The 14763-nt window shown below is 47.1% G+C and overlaps 1 protein-coding gene across 4 annotated transcripts in view; it reads right to left on the bottom strand.

Moving 5' to 3' along the window:
* Nucleotides 1-14763, bottom strand: part of Fndc3b (fibronectin type III domain containing 3B) — a 318394-nt gene that overhangs the window by 4472 nt on the left and 299159 nt on the right. For all 4 annotated transcript variants that reach the window (XM_028875811.2, XM_037206506.1, XM_028875812.2 and 1 more), the window contains 2 exons: nucleotides 4733-4899; nucleotides 2219-2346 (listed from right to left, as the gene is read on the bottom strand). In XM_028875811.2, the coding sequence (XP_028731644.1) occupies nucleotides 2219-2346; nucleotides 4733-4899 (295 nt within the window). The remainder of the gene's footprint in view (nucleotides 1-2218; nucleotides 2347-4732; nucleotides 4900-14763) is intronic.

The following is a 14763-nucleotide window of genomic DNA, read 5'->3' on the forward strand; positions in this document are numbered from 1 at the left end:
AAAAATGCAAGATTCTTGAAAAACAGTTTGAGCTTGGAATGTTGACGTGGCAGAAAGACAGCCATATACATGCATTTGAATGCAGAGTGAGCGTCAGTAAGGATTTGGTAGGCAGTTAACAGATGCCTGTGCAGTTATTAAAACAGGCTGCCAGCCCCCATCACAGTGGTAACAAAGGACAGCCAAACCAAAGAGAAGCTAGACCTCAAACAACTCAAGACAGGAAAGGCCCTGGACCTGCCTGTCTAGTGGAATCAACATCACTGTTCTCCATACCACTGCAGGCGTAAATTACCCGCTCCCTGGACACTGCCTCCTCCATGCATGCAGGAAGCATTTACTGAGTGCCTGTGTGCCAGACTCAGAAAACGAAAATTGAATCAGCCAAGCCCTCTTGTTAGCGGATCCTGTGATTAGCGCTGGGATGGAGGTGTGTGTGGTGCGGCACGAGAGCCCTGGCTTGGCGAGCCTGCTGCGCCCTAACAATTACCTCCCATTTGCTTCGGCGGCGGCACCGCTGTGAATCCAAAGCCTGCTGTCTATTATCCCACGCACTAGACAAACAGCCCTCTTTCCCTCTCTCGTGTCAGGACGAGGGAAGGCAACACTCAGAACACCACATTCACGCTAATGCTTCCTGAATAGGGAAAGGGAAGGGGGGAAGAAGAAAAACAACAAAGCCCCCGAATCCAGTACACACTGTCCCTGACCAGCTGTGTCAGCTGTGGCTCCTCACGCCACTGCTGCCCTTACTCACTTCTTGGTAAATGTGGGAAATGTGCGGACATCTCTATCGACAAAAGTGTCCTACGTTCTCGATAATAATTGTCTATGGCACTGATGGTAAGAAAATACTCCATGGCAAATATATGATTGTACATCATAGCAGACTCAGCATTCATATATCTGTGGGTCTAAACATGTAGCACTGAACGGATGAAATCTAAATTACTGCACAGATCAGTCTTCATTCTGAAGATGGTGGACAGGGACAGAAACCGAACACTGAATGCCGCCCTTCCGCTGCAAAGCAGCGCTCGCTGTGGGTGAGAACTGTGCGGAACATTTTTTCCAAGAATACGTGGAAAAGCATGGCACCCGGAACAAAAGGTTCTCAAAACACAGCAGTGAACATATGATGATGGCCTGTGAGAAATGAACTGCTGCCACATGTCAAACTAGAAAGGGAGCCATTTCTTAGCGCCCGTGGCACTGTGGAACGGAACAAGGCTAACAGCTAAATCTAGCTGACAGAATTCTTTCCTTCAGCTGAGCTTATCACTGTGAGCTGACTGACTCTGGGACAGCAACAGGATCAGAAGGAGACAGGAAGGGGAAGGGAGGCCCAGTGGCTTGGCTCCCTTGTGAGAGGGATGATGTCATCACTGGCTCATGGGAACCAATATTGGCAGATGCCAGACTGAAGAAAGTTTGTGCAAGATGTGGTTAAAACAACTCAGTCATTGTCTGATGCTCCTATTAACAAAATGTATCACAATGTCCAATAACTTCTTTGACATTTTAAGCACACTTGGTTTACAAGCATTTTAAAAATTATCACACAAAACACCAGCAAACAATTTAAGTGAAACGCTCACTGAATCAGATTTTCTTCTCTTGTGTGCATTTGAAGACTCAAAAGCTAAACCCAGCAGCCTTTACAAACAATGCCAACATTTCCCAGGACAGGCAACCTCCACCTTCACCCTCCTGAGTTCAATACCAATGGATTATGAAGAGTGCCAAGCGCTTGAAGAACAGACCTTACGCTTCTGGAGTAAACAATCATGTCCCAGCTTCACCCAGCAGTCGCTATGTTCCAGGGGATTTCATAGAAACCCTAGTCTCTGAACCCATCACAGTCAGTGACCTGCTAAGGGGTTATTCTGGAAGAGGTGTGAAAACAGTAAAACCCAGTTCACTGTCTGGCTGGGAGGACTGTGTCTTCTCTTGAATAGGGCTGACTGTGTCTATTGACTCTGACACAGTGGGCAGCCACGTCACCAGGAGCGGAGCCTGAATCCACGTTTAGCCATCTTAAATCAGAATCTGAACTCCAACAGGTTTCCACATGATGGGTATGTATACTAAAGGGTGACAAGAAGCACCCCGAGCTTGAGTCAGAGGCACTAGGGTCTACTAGCCACCTCCCTTAAACTCAAGGCAAGCAGCCAGCCTGACGCAGAAGAGTGGACCACGCGCAGACACTGGGCCTTACCTGTTTGTACTCAGATTCTCTTCCGACCAATACCTGCAGAATGTAGTTGACAGGGTCGCCTTTCATTGGTGGTACCGTCTCCCACAGGATTTCACACGCATTTCCTTCTAACTGCATCACTCGAGGGGCTGCAATACAGAACCACACCAGCTCAAAACTCAGGCTCACACCAGCAGTCCATTTTCTAGCACTGTTAGTGAGACTTGGGGAGAATGCCATGGTGCTTATGTCCAGCCTGAGAGGGAGCTTTATTTGTCCAGCTTCCTGCTAACCCTTCTGGGTAACCTTCAAGGAAGGAAGTTACTCCAGGACCAGGAAGCCCATTCACTGAACATCTCACTAGCTCATTAATGAGGCAGTGGTCTGGGTCTCAGCTTACTTATTTATTTATCTATCTAGTATCTACCTACCTGTCATCCACCCACCCATCCACCCATCTACCCACCCACCCATCCACCATCCATCCATCCATCCATCCATCCATCCACCACCCACCCACCCACCCATCCATCCATCCATCCATCCATCCATCCATGCATCCCTCCATCCCTCCCATGGCCGTTGGTCACCTTTTTACAGCACTTTCCATGTGCTAGGTACTAGCATGTGCTAGGTGGGGAAATAAAGATCAAGTCTGTTCCTAAGGACTCTAAGCTTAGGCAAAGAAGGAAAGAACACAGTACAGGGCAGGCACGGGAAGAAACCGAGCATGTGACCGACTAACACAGGAGCCATAGATGATGCTAAGCGAAGACGCAGCTCGCAGCCAGCCGGAGGCTTTAAACACTGTCCTTAGTTTGCTCATCTACTGATCTGTCATGAATATTTAAAGTTAAGCTAGTCTATAGTAAGTTACTTAAAATCAACAACCCCCAAGCCCTGCCCAGGCCACTAAACAGACCTCCAGCCTAGGAGCCAGAGGAAGAGCCTGGTTGTGGGGTGTCAAGGACCCTGCCCCCGGGAGGTAAAAGCACTATGGGATCCCTGCGCTATCCGAGCTTCTGTAGAGTGGCTCTTACCAAGGATCACTCTGAAAGAAACAGGGAGCATTCCTGATGTCAGACAGATTCAAGGCTGGTAGCAACTGCCTCTGGAACACTTGCACCCCCCTCCCCCAATCAATAAGCCACAGCACCCTCAGGTTCTGTCTTTTCTTTTCTTTCTTCTTTCTTGTTTTTTTTTTTTCAAGACACGTTTTCTCTGTGTAGCCCTGACTATCCTGGAACTCTCTCTGCAGACCAGGTTGGGGTGGAAATCACACAGATCCGCCTGCCTCTGCCACCTGAGTGCTGAGATCAAAGGCGTGCGTCCCCACACCCTGCAGGTTCTGTGTTCCTAAAGCCCAAAGGCAAAGGTGTGCCCCAGGGCTGGGCATTTACTGCCAGAGGCCCAGCAGCTCACGCAGATGCCTTCAGGGCACGTGACACACAGAGAAGTGGCCAAGGTGCCTGCGAGGCGTCGGAGCAGGGTGAAGGCACACGCCAGGAAATAGCCTTGGAAGGAGTCACAACAAACCCGGCAGACCCCAGGCCAGACAGTGACCCAGGTTCTTGGGGCCCCCTACTTCCTGTAACTGACTCTATGCTCTGGATGTAGGGGGCCTCAACTCCCTTGTATGGAAGCTGTCCAAGGGGCAAATACAGAGGGACCTTCTCCCTAGTGAGTACCCCCTGCCCCGACACACCCCAACATCAGGGCCACTTGGGGCAATGGCTGGCCGAGACAACGCTGCTTTGGCTAAGGAGAAGTTCCAGGGACCTGTGTAAGAACACAACTTCTGGGTGAAGAGAACAAGGCTCAGGAGCCCACGTGCAAGCTTGGCCTGCTACGCAAGTCTGCTCCCCCACTCCCCCACAACCCCGGGACTGGGGACATGGCAGACTTGGAGCAGTGGCCCAGCAAGAGTGGCCCTGTCTACCCTCCTGAGAAAGAAGGGAGGTTTAGATATTTGCTGTCATGGCACTTCTGCAGGATCTGAGTCCTCCAGGGGAAAACCTTGAAAACATCAGGAGAAACACTGAAGGTCACTGCCACAGGTTTCTAAGAGCATCCTCCATGGAAAGTGTATGTGCCCACAGGGAAATGCTGATGTTGCCTGATTTAGGCTCTAATTTCCAGGCACCAAAGTCACCCAGAGATGAGTGCCAACCTCTGAATGTCTTCAGGAAAGGAGATATGAAAACCATTTTGGGCAATCAATCTTAAACCACCTCTCACTCATTGCTAACACAAAGGCTGTCGCTCATATCAGTTCCTTGTCTATCATGTAAGGGGACGAGACTATCTCATTATTACAGTGTCTGCAATAAACATTTATGCAGAACGCAGTAGTCCACACATACAGACATTTACTCCAGACCCCCTCACACAGCTTTCTTTTTTGAGAAATTTTGATTTCATCTTGCTATTAGAAATATAAAGAATGCATTTATGGTTATAACTGACTTTCCTGCATGTGATTTCAATGCATTTCTATCCTCCCGGGACAGTGCAGCAGAGTCTGTTTGCACACACCTTTGAGCGTGGGAGGGACACTTTTGGTTGTGCTGAAGGTGTAGGTTTCTGAGAAAGGTCCTTCCCCGGCCTCACTTGCTGCCTGGATTCGGAAGGAGTAGCAGGTGAACTCTGTCAGTCTCTGGACCTTGTAGGTGTGGCTGGGTCCTCTGTAGATGGAAACAAACCTAGGTGGAGAAAGGAGTGGAACCCATTAGTCATGTGAGTTTCTTGTTTTGATAAACTGTGAGGAAGACTCAAGTCGGGGCTACTTGAGAAATCCTCTTCCCACCTGAAATGACAGCTGTATGTAATGCTTCAGTTCACTGTTCAAGGATGTTTATAGACAGAAAACAGCAAAGCACATGCAAAGAGTACAACCACGGTTCAGAAACATTAGTTGTTCATGTTTTTACTTCCTGAGAAAAAACAGAATCTTCAAGTGTTTCATTATGGTTAGTGGTAACTCACCTTTGATTATGTTCTTAGCAATGAAGTTACTGTCCACTGGTCACTTGAGAAATAAGATGCCTATTTACTCAGATTTTTCAAATAACAGAAGTTTAGGAAATCCTTTAAATGTTGATCTTTATTTATACAAGACCTCATAAAGCCCTTTCCTAAGCTGGCAAAAAGACATCTATGATTATGTATCTTTGAGAAAATACACAAAAAGACAAAAAGTACTGTTCAGAATTATCACTAGGGTCATTAAAATAACAGAAAATATGGCAAGGACCAGCTGGGCAGTTTTGACTGGCAGATTTTGGTTTCTTCTATCATTTGGTCTGAAACTATTTTATACTTCTCTGCTAATTAAAGTATCTTTTCAATCTTAATTTATTATTTGTGTGTGTGCTTCATGTGTATGGGAGCACACACAGAAACCAAAGCAATCCTCACTTCTGTACAGATGGCGCTCCACACCCTCCTTTATGTAAGTTGCTCAGCAAGTCTGCCTACTGACTGAGCCCTCTGGAAAGACTGTGAACCATAATTACCTAAACTATGAATTAATAAAATAAGCCTTGTACTTTAGAGATTTCCTCAGTGTACCTTGAAAACTTAACTCTTCCCCTCTAGGGAAACTGGATTACCTAAAGCTACAAATATACTTTTATCACTTCGTAACTGTATGATTTTTGAAAACAATGTAATTCTCCAAACGTTCTTCAGTACTTAAACCTCAGTGGCCCAGGAACACCCTGAGAACCAACCCTGAGTAACTCCAAACACACGGTCTTGGTCCACACATGCCATACCTGGCTATCAGGGCCCAGAGTTCCCTCAGCATCCAAGGTAGATACTCCACTATCTTCAGAAACTACTGTAAGGTACTCAGTGATGGAATCATCATTCAAAATGTCTGACCAGGGCTAGTTTGGCTCAGGGAGGAGAATTCTTGCATTCATTTGGCAAGCACTCCTAACAACCGGGTGTGTGCTGGGCTCCGGGTAGCCTGAGAACCACCCTGAGGGTGTTGGGCCTATGTGAGGGTAGGGAGTTCTGAAGGGCAGTAGCAGCGTTGCTCTGTGTGGAACAGTTCTAGATGGCAAGGTGTGGTGGATCCAGGTAGTAAGATGTGGATAGACTGAAGAGCTTGAAGAGAAAACCCCGCCAGCCAATCCTCAGTGTGTAATGTCCTGCCACTCATCAGCCTTAACTGAGTTCCCAAGCCCTGGCAGGTTCACTTACGGTCCTGCCTGTTCTGCTTCAGGAGGAAGTGCCTTTTATTGAAGGTTGAACATCATTAATTTCAAGGAAAGCCAGAGTCCAGGTTGAAACCCACAAATAACCATGGCAACCCACTCAGCACGCTCAACACATGCCTGCTTAATGAAGATGGCCGGCTAACGTAGAGGCAAGTGGGTACTTATTAACCCAGCTCACCTGGGCCAGACTCGCCGCCAGCGGGAGGGGGAGGGGCTGCCCTTAACTGTGTCACAGACGGAAGCCCTCGTTTAGGAGGGCCACTCTTCAATCTCCATTACAGGGGCAGCAAGCTCAGTGTTTAAGTCTGGAGAGCTGTTTCCAGCCCTGCCACACTCCAAGGATGGCACTTCCTTTAGAAAATAGGTTTGATACATATTTGTGCCAAAGTTCAATTACATACCAAGGTAGAAGTACGCACAGCCACCAAGAAATTCACGGAAGCAAATTCAGTAACCTGATTTCATACTAGGATCCAAACTGCGTAAGTAGCACGCTCCTCAAACACCAAGCGGGACACACCAACCAGAAGACGCACACACACCGACACACAAATGGCAATCCTCGCTTGCTGTCACCCCTCAGTTTCTCACTCAAGGAGGTGGGAGATGTCAGACTTTTTCAGAGCCAGGGACTTATGTGGCCATGCTGGGAGTTAGGGTAGGACATCAAACCCATGGCTGGAGCCATTCTGGAAAATTTAAAATACTCAGCAAGTATTTGTTCTAGCAGACTGACCTCATCTTCTTTCTTTTCAATCTTCTTGTAAAAGGCTAACTTCATTGATTAAACAAGCCAGAGCCCCCGTGATAGAATTCACCATGCCTGGGGTTGGGGATTTAGCTCAGTGGCAGAGTGCTTGCCTAGTAAGCGCAAGGCCCTGGGTTCGTTCCTCAGCTCTAAATAGGGGGGAAAAAAAGAATTGACCAATCCCAACATCCCAAGAGACAAAGACTGAAGACGCCCCAGTTTAAATGCACTGAGCTGCAAGCAGGTGGCATGGTTCCTGCAGTGCAGTTATGTCTCTATGATGTTCTCAACCATGGCACAGGCATACATAACCCAAGCATCGGCTTCCGAATCACAGCTCCTCAAAGGAGTCCCAGAAGTCCTAGTCTTATACTGGCCGTATCTCTAAGGCATCTACACTCCACCGCCAGACTTTGTGGCCATGAAGCCCCACAGATAGCAAGCCCAAGGACTCGCCAGGGTGGAAACACATGTGGGCCTCTACTGTACTGCTATGCTGGTCTATTAGTCTCTCCCCCCCCCCCCCCCCCCCCTGTCAAACAGAATGGATAACAAGGATGGAGTTCTATTGGCCAGCTTGGGCTATCTAACCAGGTAAGCTATTTCCTCCTTTGGGAAAGGAGGGCAAAAGAATTCATCTTGTGGGGTTGCTGTGAGAAAGAAATGAGGTAATGGATACTGCATTACACATTGCCTTGTAGTTATGAAGTATTCAATGAATACTAGTGTTGAAAACTATTTAGTATTACCACCACTAATACTGTTGGTGGCAAGGCACCAAAGCTCATGAATGATTCACCTTATTTTCCAAAGCTGGAGAAACGAAAGATGTCCCCGCAAGGGCACTCCTGTCTCCTCGATTCTCTGAGGCTTCTGGAGAGGAGCAGGTAAACACCCTGCACCCTATTCTTGGCAAACCCAACCAAAGCAGCCAAGGTGAGAGCCAGAGGCCACTCTGGGATCTTGGGGCAGCTCACCATTTCGAGACAGGGTCTTATTGCCTCATGACCTCATGACCCTACGACTTTAGGCTCCCAAGTGCTGGGATTCCAGATTTGGACACCCAGGCCTAGACTGGGTAATTTGACTGAGGAGGGAGAACACTAGGGAGCAGTGTCTCCAATATTAAAAATACACATTTGGAAAGGAAGCAGTTTAGCTGGGTCGTTAACAGGTTATGATCTAAGTGACTCTGTAGCAGTTCTGTCTCCAGCCCTGTCAGGGCTTCTTGAAACACAGCAGCCAGATGTTGACAAACACGTTTGGGACCGACAGTTGCCAATGTGCCAATGATACGACTCTGGGCAGTATATGGTGGATCCATGGCCTCATCCGTCACCCAAACCAGGGAGACACGTGAACAGCAGTGCGGCTAGACCAAAGGCAGGCTAGACTTCTTCTGGCGGGCCGAGAAGGGGGGAGGCTGTGGATGTGGGGAGTGGGTCTGCAAGCTCTCTGCACTGCCTTTTCAGTTTTGCAGGAACCTAAGAGTTCTGAAAATAAAGACTACGAAAAGGTACTCTGAGAAAGTTCTCCACTCCTGCGAACATAAGATATTTCTGCTTTTCTGTTTGTCTGTCACAGTCCTCTGGACTAAGGTGTGAGAGGGGCTGTCTCAGGAGCACAGAGGCATACAGAGACCTTGGGCCTCAGTGCAGAACTGGTGACCTGCACCACGGATTCTACAAGTCAGACTAAGAGCTCCATTTCCAGACTGTCCAACTAACAATCAGGTTTACTTGACAGGAATTTTTATGAGATCTAAATGAAAGAATCAAGAAAAGTCTCTGATAGAAAACACACCATGAACAAAGCAGCAGGTTCTGGACAGTCTCAGCAAAGCCCCAGCAAGAGCCACGCTCTTCTACCCGGGGTCTTCACCTTTAACATTCACTGAGAAAGGTGATGTGTTTGCACCAAGGGCATCTGATGGAGTAAGTTCGGCCACATCACATATTTATGTGTTCTTTCATTTGAAACCATTGGGGGCAAGAGAAAACAATATAGAAAGAAAACCAAGAATGCTCTGAATAGCTTACTAAATTCTTTGTGCAAACAAGACTTAATGCTAAGGGTTGTGTGTCGTCCCCACCCCCCACGGCACTGCTCATGTAATCTTAGGCTCACTCCAGCTCATATATATTAACTACTCAATATGACTAACCTGCTGGCCTAAAATGGCCTGCAGTTCACAAAAGGCTTCAAGTGGTACCCTTCAAAACACATTTCACAACAGCATAAATCAACAGCTGCCCACAGATCCAGCGTGGCATATTCATGAACATTATATCATCTTATCGTCTTTCCCTCTCTTTTTCTTATTTTCTCTGGGCTCCGTGTGTGTGTGTGTGTGTGTGTGTGTGTGTGTGTGTGTGTGTGTGTGTGTGTGTTTCCTATGTCACTCAAATCATGTTTAGAAATTGAAGATATTAAAGACATGGACAGTAAATGCCCCACTGTGCCAGGAACACAGAGTCCTACCATTTCTGTGTAGGAGCAGATGGACGCAGATGGCACTGTGTGGGGACACCTCGGGCAGGGAATCCATTTCCTAGACTGATGCCAGACGACACTGGTCAGAGTCCCTGTTTATATGAAAGTGCCAGAAGCTATTCCCAGGAGGACTGATGGGAAAAGCGCTAATTACCTTCCTGCCTGCTGTTCCCAGTTGTCTACTGATCTTTGGGCTTGTGAATTAATTAGACTGTAACAATTTTTTAGTTAATGAGCTGGATTTTTATGTTTCCTCCCCCAAGAAATAAAATTTCATTATTATTGATAAATGACATCAATTTAATTTTTTCAGACTTATTTTATGTTTTGAATGCACATCACCTCCATGGTTGGTGTCCAGAAGAGGGTGCGCCAGATCCCCAGGACTGTTGCAAACTGCCATGTGGGTGCTGGGAATCAACCCAGCAGCTTTAACTGCTGAGCCATCTTTCCAGCCCTTTTTATAAGGAAAGGAATGGACAGAATCCTATGCTCACTTTGTATTGCCTAAACTGCATTTCAGTCATTGACAGATCAAAAAGAAACTCCTTTGCAGCCATAGCAAGCCCCTCCCCAGCTTCAAGGTTCGGAGAGGCTGGCCACCTGCAGGTTTCTGTGTGGACTGAGTCTCGCCCGAGGACACGAGTTCCCGAGTTTTCCAGATGGCTGTCCACTTCTGCAGCAGTGCCTTGCTTCAGTGCAGGAAAGTACTAACCGTTTTCATGCTATCTACTTATAGAGTAAATCAGAGGTAAAACCCATTATCTGGATTCTACTTCGTGTCCAGTCAGATCTCAAGTCGTCCCTTGCCACCCCTCAGCCCTGACTGCTCCAAGGTATTTGGCCTGAAGTTGAGCAAGCTAGCAATACTTTTTATCTTTTAGGATGAATCTTTATGATTTTATTCTAAGACATTAAAATGTGTCTAAAATAATTTTCCTCTATTAATCAGGGACTGGAGCCCCAAGCATCATTCTGCACTCTGTAGCCTGGGAAACTTAGGTAACAAGCAGTCCAGGCACGCACCTCTGGTCATCTGAAAAGTCATCAGCAGGTCTAGGGCTGGGACAGAGGTCTGACAGGAGTGTTGAGAGCTGCAGCTGCGGCCTGGGGATTGCGGGAAGTAGCCATTCCCCAGCAAGGATGACCAAGTGCACTGGAAACCTGAGGGTTCTGAACCTCTTGGCTGGTCACTTAAATCAGCAATAGGTTTGAGAATGGAGGCCAGAGAAACACGGAGACAGTTCATTCACGCTCTCTGTCCCTTTCATTAGCTCCCTACAGTGTGATCTTCTGGAGTTTAAAGAAACCTTGAGGCCATAAAAACACAGGTATTTCCCCCCCCCCACTGTCCCCCCCCCCAGTAATGGTCAATAGCTAGTGATTCTGGAAGCATCACCAAGCTCCACAGCCCCTCGCTGCTGGGGAAGTGTCCCAGTTACAAAGGCTGTCCAGGGAGGGCAGGCAGTGACTATTCATTCCATTAGATGCCTCCCCCTGCCTAATCTCCCTGGAGCCTCACTTTGAAAAACACTGGCTGTCTGACCCAAACCCCAAGCAACAGATTAAACATGAATACACTCTTGGAATTTAAGTCCTTCTGCTTCAGGACTGTGCACAACTACCCAGAACACGGTCCGATGAGGGTGGGGCTCAGCATCAACTCCAATTCCATTAGAAGAGGCAACATTTCATTTAGAAACAGACAAAGACATCTCCCAAACTGCCAGCGCAGCGCTATGACCTGGAGCCTACGAGCTGGTCCTTGGACTCCGTCCGGCGAGCGCATTAGGTTAACTTGGCTTTATGAGAATGTTTGCTCAGGGTGTGCATTTTTCTGGCACAACACGGGAACTAGAACCATTCCGATTTTCTGTGCTGGATCTGTTAGGAGTAATGCACCTAATCACCACAAGGGCAAACTAATCTAATTTCTGCTTTTCTGTTGAAATTAAAGTCTCTTATACGTTCTGTTCACTGTTGAATGCTAATTCATTTTCTCAGCAAGATCAGCTCCTCCAGATATGTCACATACCTCCTAAGGCCTGGCACACAGCAGTAATTCAAGAAAGAATTCTGGGAGTTGAGCATCCTAAACACTAGGCACGAACTTAGTCCTTCAGAGGGAGCATGGCTGCTCTATGAATACAGCCCTGGAATCTTGCCGATCAAAAGCTTGAATACAGAGAAATACATGTCTTAATGAAGAGGGAACCAACTTCCAGGCAGCTGAGCTGCAAGAATTCTTGATGCGTTTACCCTGAGGTAGGCTTTGGGCCATGATGACCTGTAGGATGCCTTCTGTTTATAGGAAAAGGGCCCAAAAGGGGAAGGAGAAAGGGAGAGAGGGAGGGAAAAAGGGAGGGTGGGGGACAGAGAAGCATATTTCACTTTTTATTCAAGGAACTAAATGTAAACCAAGCTTCTAGCGCCTGGCATGTTCTTTGCATGATCTCAACATATAAAATTTTCCTTCAGAAAGCTTAAAATATATATTTGAATCCCTGGGTCACTTTGTGCACACACAGGGAGGTGTGTGTGTGTGTGTGTGTGTGTGTGTGTGTGTGTGTGTGTGTGCGCGCGCGCTCATGTCGGGGCCAGAAGTCAACATTGGTGCTGTCCTCAGAACAGCTGTCAACCTTCTTTTTTTACCACAAGGTCTGTCACTGGGACTTCAGAAGGCTAGATTTGCTGGACGCTGAGCTCTAGGGGCCTCTGGTCTCTACACCCCCCCCCCAGTATTGCATAAATCCAAGTGTGGTGTACATGCCTATAATCTCAGCCATTGGGAGGTTGAGGCAGGAAGACCGGAAGTGGAGGGTCATCCTGGCCACACAAGGAATTGAAGGTCAGCCTGGGCTACATGGAAGAAAGTGAGGAATGGGGGAGGGAAGGAGGGAAGGGAGGAAAGAAAGAGGAAAGGAAGAATGGACAGAAGGACAGGAAGACAGATGGACAGACAGACATTATGCTAACAGAACTGTGATATATTCAAGTCCAGTGTTTTGTCCTTGATCCTGAGTTAAGAGTTGGCATTAAAGGCTTGGACTCAAAGGGCCATTCAGGAGTGCTGACTTCCAGACACTAAGGAAGGTCATCTTCAAACTAAAGTCAGGCTGTCCTCATCTGTTAAATCCCAGGAAAACCATTCCACAAATAGAATAAGAATGGATTATGCCCAGGACTCACATCACTTTAATAACTTTCTGAGAGCACCAACAAATTTAATTTAGAAAAGATAAATTTGGATTCCAGCTCATAAAATTAAGAAAAATATTGTTCCTAATGGTCAAATTTCTTAAATTGCCAGTTCTATTTAGGCAAGTGATTTATTTGACGAACAAGGCGAGCCTTAGCACATCTCTGCTTCCTCCCCTCTCCCCACCTCTCCTCTTCTCTCAAAGGGGCAAGCACACATTGGCTCCTAGAGATTATGCATTATTTCCTGTCTGTCATATTTAGGTGTCTCATGATAGCCACACTTGGTTGTACAAATGCTTCTAGAGCATTTGCTCTGTGCCAAAGGTGAGACCGCCATCTGCACATTTTCCATATGAGGCACTCTCGGGGGGCTGTCCCAACAGGGCAGAGCTACAGAGAATAGGGAGCCTTGCTGCCCAGGCACTCCAGGTTCACGGACAGGTAAAGTGCAGTCTCCTGCCCTTCTGTGCTTTGTGTTCTTGGGGAAATAGAAAATATCCCTAAGGAAGGTTCTTTCTATTGCTAACAGATGCAAAGGCCTGGAGAAAATGTAAAGGTTTGGAAATATTCCCTAATACTGGCTCTCTCACAACTTTTGGTAGTTCAGAATGCTTGTTTTTGCTAGTCCTCTGTGGCTGAGAACTTCCTTCAAGGTAGAATAATGATCCATTAAAAACAGATCCAAAGAAACATATCTAATAGAATGAATGCTTTAGCATCTAAAAGACATTTTTGATCTTCAACAACCTTCTCAAAATCAACATCACTGTCTCTGTGCTTCTTGGCCTGGCCATGTTTCCAACAGGACAATGGCTGCTTTATTTTCTTTCCACCTGGTCTTCCTGGGAAGGCAAGTCAAGTTCAAATGTGTGGTTTGCATGCATATGGCCCAAACTCCCATCACACTTTTCCCCAGGGGCACTAAATTCTCGGCTTGTCTCTCTATCTCCTTCCCTCTTTCTATGAATATTGTATTTATTTACATTCAAAGGTCAACAAAACAGCTGGAACTCTCTCCTGTTTTTGTTTTTTTTTTTGGGGGGGGGTTGGCATTATGAAGTGTAACAGGGCTATTATTTTGTTAAGCTGCATCAGAGACAGACACTACCATCCCCTGGTAGAGCCAACTGTGTTGAGGGCCAAGATCTCGATTTCAGTCTCCACATCAAATCCTACCCCCTGCTTGCATCAGGGGGATTAATGTGGCAGCTCCTGGGGATACCTACAAGATGTTTACTTGTTTACTGTACTAAACAAGGTGCTGTACAGTTTGAAAACATGTCTTATGCAGCCTCACTCTTCAACTTTCCTTAGGGACTGAGGTGTGCAGAGAGGCTAACCACTATAGAAACTGCTGGCCCCGACTCATCACCATCGTCTTGGTCGCCATTATCATCCTGCTTCCCTTCATCTTCCCTTGTCTGTTTCTCACTGTTAGTGGCCTCAGTCGCCCTATTCTGCTGCCCAGGCTCTCCTCCAGCTTCATGCTCAGCTATGTCCTTTGCACGCTTCTGTCCTCAGGTCAAGGACTCCTTGTTCAAGCTGCTGTCACCTGCCCTTGTGCTGTTCCCATGTCCCCAGCGTCTCTGGGACATTATCAATAGGTAGGCAGGCTGTGTGAGGACATTCAGAACAGGACAGGAAGGCCAAAAGAGGCATCATGGATGCTCTGGATCCTTAAATGTCTGTCTTTCCCATGTCTTTACATGTTTCTTTCTTCTTAGCAGACATGGCCTCTCAGCTCTGCCAACCTCTAAGAAGCTGAAAGAAGCACATGGGTGCTTTTCCCTGCTCTTCCTGGCAGCTCTGCAAAGTAGACGCACAGGACAGTATTTGTCCCGGGTTTCAGGGTCTCCTTGGCCTAGGTTTGGCTGCTTTTCCTCAGCCAAGCGTCCACT

Source organism: Peromyscus leucopus, chromosome 6 (genome assembly GCF_004664715.2).
Source record: "Peromyscus leucopus breed LL Stock chromosome 6, UCI_PerLeu_2.1, whole genome shotgun sequence".
Taxonomy (NCBI): domain Eukaryota; kingdom Metazoa; phylum Chordata; class Mammalia; order Rodentia; family Cricetidae; genus Peromyscus; species Peromyscus leucopus.